The sequence below is a fragment of the Condylura cristata genome, unplaced genomic scaffold (genome assembly GCF_000260355.1).
Source record: "Condylura cristata isolate star-nosed mole 26May11 unplaced genomic scaffold, ConCri1.0 scaffold00050, whole genome shotgun sequence".
NCBI lineage: Eukaryota > Metazoa > Chordata > Mammalia > Eulipotyphla > Talpidae > Condylura > Condylura cristata.
In genome coordinates this window covers 1,178,907-1,188,689 of record NW_004567151.1, presented here as the reverse complement: position 1 = coordinate 1,188,689, position 9,783 = coordinate 1,178,907, and the positions used below count along the sequence as shown (strand labels likewise).

Below are 9,783 nucleotides of genomic sequence, written 5' to 3'. Positions count from 1 at the left end.
CGTGCCCGGGAGACCCGGGAGACCCGTCCCACCTGGCCGCCCGGCGGCGCCGTCCTTCTCGGCCGAGTAGAAGATGTAGTCCACCGTGATGGCGCTTCGGGCGTGGCAGGTGGTCACTTCCGGCACCCCGGTGTCAGGGAAGACATGTGAGTAAACCGAAGACAGGCTGAAGTGGTGCTGCAGGTGTGAGGGCAGGCTGCGTCGAGAAGAAACAGTGTTCAGCCGACTCAGCGCGCGGCTCGTCCAGCGCAAGCTGCTGCCAGGGCCTGGCCCGACTGCGCCCTGCCTCTGCAGGGGCGGCCAGGCCCCGCGCGGCCAGCTCAGTGTCCCCGCCTGGGGGCCCAGTGACACGCTTCCTACAACCTAAGTCGTTTTAGTTTTGTGGTTAAAATCAGTGTGGCCGGGCCCTCCCCGGGGGCGGAGCGGGTGAGGACCCAGCACGGCAAGCCGGCCGCAGCCGCCTCAGTGCGGGTGTCTTCCCCCAGTTCCTGTGTGCATAAACAAAAATAAACCTTTAAAAAAAAAAAAAGAACGGGGCACAGAGCCGAGAGTAAGCGGACACGCCCGGTGCCGTTGATTCTGACACTGGCCTTTGCACACGGTGTCACGTAACCCTCAGCACTAGCTACAGCTCAAAGTCGGTAGCGGAAAATCACGGTGATTTTGAGAAATGATCTCCTCCCCCTCCGCCACACTCAGCAGGCGTCCACCGCTCTTGCCAGAACTCACTTTTTAGCTGCCAACTCGACCCCGGCTCTGTCCAGCTGTGTCTGCGTGGGGCCGCCGTCTGCAGAACGAGACAGATGAGCACGGCACGCTTGGCTCGAGCGGGCCTCCGGGCAGCCCTGACCCCCTGGCACGCGCGCGCAGGACGAGGCCAGCAGGTGCTGGGCCGCCTCGCCAGGACCGGCAAGGAGAAGCCAACGCTTCCAAAGCAACTCATGCAAACACGCTCTTGGAGTTCAACTTCAACAGGTAAATGAAAGTGGGTCATTTTTAGCTCTGAAGACTGTATCACCTTTTGCAGGTGAGCTGCACCGCGGACTCATCCCGCCGCGGTGGCCTGCAGAGCTGAGGCTTCGCCTCCAGGGGCACCCCGGGCGAAGGAGCGGCAGGGCGGGCTGCAGACACTTACCTGTCTGTCCTACTTCTGGAACCTGCTGTATCTCATACACACAGCTCTGCGAGATACCTAGGTTTGGGGGCCAAATTGGAATAGATAAAACTCTTTGTCCCCGTGAAGACCGTTCCTGGCCAGACACCTAAACAGAATTCCAACAGGTATCTCAGGTGAGTAGGTCAGAGTTTACGCACTGAAAGTTCCTGTCCTAAGTCAAGGGAACCCAAGCGGCAAGTCCGCGCTGTCGTGGCGCTACGTGTTTCTAGATCACGGTCACGCAGCGCTCAGAAAGCGCTAGCTACGGGCACGAAGACAGCGCTCTCGGCCTGTGTCAGCCGGACGGTCTCCAGTGCGGGCCTCAGTCTCCCTCCTCCGCTGCCCGGGGCAGTTCCTAGTGTGGAAAACACAAAGCGAGATCTACTTCTCCAACTCGAAGCTGTCACCCAAAGCGCAGGGGTCGAGGGCCTATCGTGGTTAATCTAGTGGAGCTCGGGCTGCATTACTGGGACGTCACCAGCTGAAGGAGAACGTGTGTGAACAGCGGGCAGCTCTCTGGCTGGCTGCACTGCCCGGCCCGCCGCCCCCCGCCCCCGCGCCGCACCCCAACCCGGCCTGTGAGCACCTCCTCGTGTCTCAAGTACTCAGTCTGTCGCTGCTTTTATTTTTCTTCTCCCCTGTTTTGGATTTCCCGATGCCTAACGCCTCTCTGAGCAGAATGCCGCCGGGAATGGCTAAAACTCAGCCGGGAGAACACGCACTCTCAGGTGCCGTCAGCAAAGCCCCGGGGCCGGCAGCGGGGTCACCGAGGCCCCCACCGCCCGCGCCGGGCTCACGGGCTGCGGGGCCGCCGGCACCAGGAGCCCCGCTTACCTTCCCTATGGCCAGTCCTTCATAATTCAGCGTGCCTTCCTTTATGAAGCTGTAGAGCGGAGAGCCGGGAACCGAGTTAAAGTCCCCGCACATCACAATGGGGCAGAGGCTGCCGTCCTGCCGACGGGCGACGCTGGACATCTCTGCCAGCAGCATCGCCAGCTGGGTCAGCTTGATGTCGCCCCGCCGCGGGTTATACAGCAGGTGCGTGTTGGCCACACAGATGGCAGGCGGCGCCGCGCGGGCACCTTTGGGCTGCAGGAGCAGCACCAGGCCCACGTTGTCTCTGTCCAGGAGAGGAACGTCGGGGCGGTAGAACTCCACGGGGTTCACGGACAAGAGCGCAAACTTCGAGTGTTTGAAGCAAATGGCACAGCCGTCTGGCTTCTTTCCCGTCCGCATCTTGTATTCACAGTGGTAACCTAAAGAGAGACACGAGTCTCAGACCAGGGCTCGCTTTCCCGCGCCCCGGCACACGCCGCTATCCCAGTTCTGACGGCGTCGGGCCCCTGGAACCGAGGCTACAGCCTTACTCGCCCTTCCTTAGAATGAAAAGGACATCCCAGCCCAGTTTCCATGTGAAATGGCTCAACTTTTCCTAACCCTTTGAAACAGGCACCGCCCACAAATCCTCAAAGGCCCACTGGCTAATAAATTAGAGGTACACTGTACCCAGCGACTCCAAGCTCGGCCTGATCTCTGTTCCATAATGATCTTCTTGAACTTCTTGCAAGCAAAGTACCTTGGAAGAGAAAAATGCCTTGAATTAAAACAACGATGCAAAGAAGAATCACCAGGGCTTCCACTTTACAAACCGGCTTCTGGAAACTTGATGAAAACCGAAATAAAAGATTTATGATCTGGGCCCTGCTTGCTGGTGCAGCGGGTTAAAGCGTAACGCTGCGAGCTGGCCACCGCTGCTACAGTGCTGAGTTCGATCCCCGGCCCCGGAGGGGACCCCCAGGGCGCGGCAGACCTCTCCTGACCCGCCCGCTGCTCCCCTCAGCAGTGGACTTCCTCGATCTGCGTGTCCTGCTCCCCGCTCTGTCTCTGGGAGGCCTCTCACCGCCCCCGCACCTCTAGCCTACACCCCAGTTCTGTGTGTATCAATAAATAAATCTTTAAAAAAAAAAAAAAAAGACGTGTGATCCTTTTTCTGGTTATAGATCTGTCAAATTAATGTTTCCAAATCTGATCCCTCATTTAAACCCCGACCCTTCGTCGCGTGAAATGCTCTCGCTGTCCCAAACTATTTCCAGAGGCGGTAGTTTACATTTACATGCGTTTTCCTGAATTTACATGAATTTGCCTGCATTTACATGTTCATCAGCACAAAAATCCTTCTCTAAGTGGTAACTTCTAATCCCATCATCCAGACTTACTTTAAATTTCCACACATAGGAAGTATTTATCGGATACTGGGGATGGGGCCAGGCCCCTGTCTCAGAGACCCAAACTCAATACTTCTGGGGTCATTTCTGGACAGCGAGGCTATTTACTGCAGCCACTGTTGGCAAATAAATGAGCTGGCGGAAGTCTTGAGCCCTTGTTAGAAACCGCTCCATCGCCGGATCAAGCCCGTCCCCGCCTCACCCCACCCAGGGCAGGGGTTGGACCGTGCAGCTCACAAAAGGACCAGGGGACCCGACTTTTCCTTGTGTGAAGAGTTCTGAGGCCAGTCGCACTCACGTCAGCATCGAAGTGCTTGATTTCTCTCAGGATGTTCGGGAGCCGAAAGCCCCAGTGCAACACGGGCCGCCGGCAGTGCCTGTACAGGTGAGAGTTATCCTCCAGCAGGTCTTGGGAAAGTATGTTATAGGACATCACGGAGAAGTCGAACTTGCTCTCCATGTCTTCAGACTTCGAGTCAGTTATGTCTTCCAGGACATTCGCTTTTTCTCTGTGGTGGTTACATATGTACTCCCAATGCCGTTTGATGATGCCTGTGAAAACACGTTAGACCCACAGAAAGGTCAGTAAAAACCAGGCCACGTTTCCTGTCTGCAGGTCCTTCCTGGCCCCCACAGGCCCTGCGGCAGGGGCAGCGCGCCCTCCCGGGCTGGAGGGCGTGGCCAAGTTGCTCACCAAGGCAGCCTGTCGCCGACCCTGACAGCCGGTGCGGCCAGTCACTGCAAAGGCTGAGAGGGGGCGTCTGGAGACCGAGACTCGGGCTGTGGGCTCCCCCTCTTACGGCCAGGAGCGGATGGGCCACAGACGCTCACAACGTCACGAGCCTCACGCACAGCCGGGTCTCGCAGCAGGCCGCGGCATTTTACTCCTTATTAGGTCTAAGACCAGGAAGTGATGACGTTCCAAAATCAGCCGTGACCCCGGAAATCTGGGTTGCGCAAGGGGGAAGGGCGCCTGACGGCAACACGGACGCACACTCGGAGCGAGATGCTGCGTGAGCCGTGCACACAGGACCCTCCGCAGTGACTTCAGGAACGCCCAGCCTGCAGCAACCCCGGCGGCAGAGACGACTCGCGCTGTCAGAGGCCGCGGAAGGCCAAGTCGAGCGTGGGGTTCTGACGCAGGCGGCCCGCGGGCCAGAAATGACGCCGCGTGGGCAGGCCCCTGGCCTCACCTCTCGCCCCATCGAAGGACACACTGGAGACATGGGGGGGGGGGGTTCTGAGAATCTGTGAGCGCAAGAGAAAGCAACATGATGAGCGAGAAAGACCTGGAAAAACAGACCTGGAGATGGACTCGGAGAGTAATGAGATCACATGGGGAGGGAAGTCACAGCCTGGAGCGCCTCACTTTCCTGTGTGGGGAATTTCACCTCACTGCTTATAGTGCTGACAATTCACCAAATTAGAAGTTAAGCTGAGGGAAAACACTGAGTACAGCAGGGTGGGGGTGAGGAGGAGCCTGAGGGGGCCTGCGAGGAGTTTCCAGGGCCCATCTGAGGGGGTGGGAGCTTTCTTCCCCACCCCGTGTCTAGACTAGGTAGCTAGACAGTGCAGCTAGACAAAGTAGACAATGTAGCTAGACAATGTGACTAGAGAAGTGGCTAGACCAGGTGGCTAGACGAGGCAGACACAGCAGCTGTCCTCAGAATAGCAACAGACCCTAGAACAATGCTAACGAAGTGCAACTCCCCCTGGGGTGAGTTGTTCCTCAAGCTCTGAATGTGACGTCTGCCATATGGCCAGAGGGTATAAAAGGAAGATGATCTTTATGGCTCCTGAGGTAGGAAGGGGCCTGAGAAGAAACACGCTGAAGGCAGGCAAAAGCACCCCTCCCCCAGCCAAAGGCTCCACCACTGCAGGAACGAGCCTGGAGCAGCCCTCCCCGAGGAGGGAGGAAAGTACTTGTTCCCTATCCTGGCTGACTATGGACCGCCCAGCCCCAAGGGCCCACACCCAGCTCAGCAGACTTTCTGTTGGCAGTGGGGAAAACGCAACCGGTGATCTAGAAGGCAGCTCCTTCATAAATCCAGGACTGTCTGCAAGGGATTTCGCACCACCCTCACAAGCTCCGGGCATGCAGGGCAGACCGCGCTGGGCCAGGCCGAGGGGTGTGGCTGTCCGAGTGCCAGGACCGCCCCGCAGGGTCCACCATGTGAGAACGTTGACGCCTGAGATCTGAAAACTGCATTTTCGAGGCATGATGAGTGCGTAACACTCACAAACACACTGGCCTTTCTATATTCTGGCGGCTGAGGACTGGTGAATCAGCGCCTTCTGCAGTGACAGGTTTTCAACAACCGAGACCACCCGACTGCCTGACGCTTTCAGACTTCTTAGAGCTTGGCCAGCCCGTCAGCACATTCGCCCCTGTACGACGGGACTGAGGAGGAAAACAAGGGTTCCGTGGAAACTGCTGATCGAGGGGACAGCTTTGGGCTTTGTCACAGTGAGAACATCGTCACGAAAGTGTAGGTACCTTGCATGGCGTGAGGCGCAAGGTGGTCACAGCGGAGAAGCAGAGGATCATAGAAAGAAGCCCTGATTGGGTTTCTAGGGTGCTACTCAAAGCCACACGGGAGCCCACAAGTCCGTCAAACACCGCCTGAAAGTGGCGGGCAAATTCGCAATACTGTTCTCTCCACTGAAAAGAATCAGAGAGAGATCAGAAGCGGCTCAACGAGAGCCTCTTCCTGATCCCCACACCTAGGAAGAAGGGACCCAGCGTGAGGGGCACGCCGAGTTTCTCAGCACTGAACTCGCCCCCGCCCTCCACGGGAAACGGCACCTCGGGGTCCTGAGCGCTGACTGGGGCGCAGCCCCGCGGGCGTCGGAGCGGGCATCACCTCCCTCCAGAGGGGGCACTGGGGCGCTGACCGCCAGCCAGGCTGGCCTGAGGACAGCGCCTCGGCCTCAGGGGGCTGATGTGGCCGCGCCCAGGAACCCCAGTGAACGCTGCCAGGGGCCCCGCGCACTGCCCAGGCGCCTCGCAAGCGCGTGCAGGTGGCAGCGTCTCCGCGGTGCCCAGACGAGTGTCTACTCCGTGGACGCGACGCTTCCCAGGCTCTTCGTGACGGCGCAGCCAGACACTTAGCTGAACGGTGGCTCCCAACGCCGCCGGGAGGGCGGCTGAAGACGAGCATCTCACAGGGGAGAGAGGAGCCCGCGGGCACTAAGCTGCCAGCCCCGGCTGCGGCAGGTGAGCTCCCTGCACCCGGCCTACTCGCCGGCGCCGTCCGGGTATTCTGTGAATAAGCGTCGGCGAAAACCACTGCCCGGTAAGAGAGGCAGGCCAACTCCGCTCAGACACAGACATCTGGGGGGCTGGGAGGCCTGACGGGGGGTGCACAGGGGAGTCTCGTCACTTGTTCAGAGTAAAAAAATGGCGACAAAGTGAAAACCATCAACATATTTAGAAAATGTCTCTCACGGCTGAGTAAGGTGTGGTTCCCTTGGCCAAAGATAAGGCCTCCTGCGGGCTGGAGGTTCCATCTGGAGGCCCCAGTTTGAGAACTGCAGGGCTAGTAAGGAATCCTATACGAAAAGCCTTTCCTTATGACGGTTTTTATTCGAGAGTCTTCCTGTCTAATGAAGAAGTCAGCATTAAAAATGAAAACACAGGGGCCCTCCGCGCTGGAGCAACAGGTTAAAACACAGGACTGCTAAGCTGGCCATCGCCACTTCAGTGCGAGTTCAATCCCCGGCCCTGGAGCTGACCCACAGGGCGCAGCAGACCCCTCCAGTCTCCCCGCTGCCCCCCTCAGCAGTGGACTTCGTCCATCTGCCTGTTCTGCTCCCCACTCTGTCTCTGGGGAGTCCTCACCGTGAACCCCTGCACCTCTGGCCTGCCTGTCCCCCAGGACTGTATGCATCAATAGATCTTTAAAAACAACAACAAAAAAGAAAACACAAAATCGAACTTTTTGATAAAGCTGGACACCCGACAATCTATACGCCGGTTTCTAAGCGTCTAAGGAATTTTGTCCAGAAAACACGTTCGTCTTCATGCCTTAACCTACCCGGCGCGCTTTCCCAACCTCATTCTCGATGGAGTCATCTCTGTTTTCACTTCCGACAGCACACCGTTGCCGTTAAAGACGTCATTTAAAAATAAATAAACAAACACAATTTCCTTTCTCCTGCCATAAATCTACAGGCTAAAAACACCAGATGCCTGTAAACCCGCAGATCCGCTTGGGGTCTAGACAGCAGGCTGTGACTGGCCACGGCTGCCCGAGACGCACGTCGCCTTTACCTTGGTGCTTTCTTCGCTTCGAGGAAGGCTCCCCTCCCTCCGAGGGCATGACGGGGCCGGAGAGGTGGCTCAGGGCTGATCTGCTCAGGTCCGGGTTCCAGGTCCAGCACTGAACCTGACTTCTGGACTCGAGCGAACAGGGCGGCCGCCAGCGCAGCGAGAAGCGCCTACTGCTCAGATACGGGTAGGGCGCCCGGGAGTAGTGTCCGGGCCACCGCAGGCAGCTGGAGAGGTGTCTGTCCCAGCAGCCGGTGCGCAGGGCCTCCCACGGCGCGGGCCAGTCTCTGCCCAGGCCCCTCTGGGGGTGCGGCAGCACGGGGTGTCTGGAACAAAGAAATAGGCTCCTTGAGGCACCACTTTCTGTTCTGCCACGGACCATAAACTCTGAGTTTCCGCAAGGGAAGAGAGTGCATGGCGTGTAGAATCTGGCCTCGAGACCTGTGAGGGAGGTCGGGCCCGGAGGGCGGCTGTGATTTAACTATTAACAGCTGTATCTCGATGTTCTCGGGGCCCTCCCTGGTGGGGCAACGGGGTAAAGCGCAACACTATGAGGCGATCAGAAGCCACTCTGGCAAGAGTTCGAGCCCTGGCCCCGGAGGGGACCCCGGAGGGCGCGGCAGACCCCTCCGGTCTCCCCGCTGCTCCCCTCAGCAGTGTGCTTCGTCCATCTGCCTGTCCTGCTCCCCACTCTGTCTCTGCTGAGTCCTCTCACCCCCCTGCACTTCTGGCCTGTACCCCAGTTCTTGTATGCAGAAATAATAAATCACAGTCGCTTTCTACCACCTAAAATCATGGACAAGCAAAACCCACAGCAGACCGAAAGCCTGAGTACAGAGCATCTCGACCCCAACGCGGGTTTGTTTCCGAACAGCTTTTTATCCGAGCTCAGCATTTCTAGGCATCGGCGTTGTGAAGGAAACAGACGCCTGTCACAATTTCACTAAGCACCTTTCTCTACACTTGGGTGGGTGTTTTTCTCTTCTGTAAGGGGGAACCAATGAAGGCAGAGATGACACCTGCAAATGCACCCACAACCCAAATCCTCCTGCTCCGATGTCGCCCTCTCAGTCTCTCCACAGCAGCATCATCTGACTGCTCAACCACCACCGTCTTCCTCTGTACTGCTCTGACATGTTAGGGTTGGGGGGCAGGTGTCCACGATTCATTAAAGGTGCATCTTTTGGTGTGACTAAGGAACTTGCTTCAAAAGTGAGGACTTTTACATGCTCAGGTCTTTTCTTGAACTTTGTTTGCTGTACATTTTTGCAGCTCACGCTTCCCCTACTGCACTCTCAAATAAACCTCACAGTAAGATGTTGTTTTTTTCAGATTTTTAAAAAAAGATTTATTGATGCATACAGAACTGGGGGACAGGCCAGAGGTGCAGGGGGGTGAGAGGACTCACCAGAGACAGAGTGGGGAGCAGAACAGGCAGATCCATGAAGTACACTGCTGAGGGGAGCAGCGGGGAGACAGGAGAGGTCTGCTGCGCCCTGTGGGTCACCTCTGCGGGGGGATCGAACTCGCACTGAAGCGACTGCAGCCAGCTTGCAGTGCTGCGTCCTATAACCCGTTGGGCCACCAGGGAGGGCTTCACGGTAAGTTTTTCAAGGCCGTCTTGGGCCTTCTGTCCTGTTTTGCAGCAAGGGCGAAGCCAGCAAGTTGGGCGCCTGCTCGATACAGTTTTCCTGCCTAATAAGCTCCTGTGGTGGATCCCAGAACTTGCACCCCAAGACGTAGTCTGTCTCTGCAGCTGCAGAGGGAGATTCGGGTGCCATAAGAGGCTGAACAAGGCCAGGGCTTTCTCTCTCTCAAACTCGGGGTCCCTCCCCTCGATGCCGGGCACCCTGGTTGGCGCTCAGCGCTGGCCATCTGCCCCCCGGGAGTGCACCCCCATCACTCACCCACCCAGCAACACGGCGGCCCAGAGCGGGACTGCCCACACAGGGCCCGCCACTGAACGCCCCGCAGGCTCGATCTCGGGGCTCCCGGTCCGCGCATTCGGAGACAGTCCCGCCCCAGCTCGCGGGCGCGCACGCACCCCCGCGCTCTGGCAGAAAAGGGGGCGATTTCTGGAAAATCACCGGTGAAGGGGCCGGGCGGACCGCGGGCACTCTGGGGCGGGCCGG

General features: G+C 58.0%; 1 protein-coding gene across 1 annotated transcript in view; it reads right to left on the bottom strand.

Annotated features, from left to right (window-relative positions):
* Nucleotides 1-7,793, bottom strand: part of ANGEL2 (angel homolog 2 (Drosophila)) — a 15,079-nt gene extending 7,286 nt beyond the window's left edge. The window contains exons 1-7 of the mRNA XM_012734214.1: nt 7,655-7,793; nt 3,680-3,933; nt 2,663-2,732; nt 1,991-2,412; nt 1,136-1,262; nt 730-787; nt 33-196 (exon numbers count right to left, since the gene is read on the bottom strand). Coding sequence (XP_012589668.1) covers nt 33-196; nt 730-787; nt 1,136-1,262; nt 1,991-2,412; nt 2,663-2,732; nt 3,680-3,933; nt 7,655-7,703 — 1,144 coding nt within the window. The 5' untranslated portion in view covers nt 7,704-7,793. The remainder of the gene's footprint in view (nt 1-32; nt 197-729; nt 788-1,135; nt 1,263-1,990; nt 2,413-2,662; nt 2,733-3,679; nt 3,934-7,654) is intronic.
* Nucleotides 7,794-9,783: the final 1,990 nt, after the last annotated feature.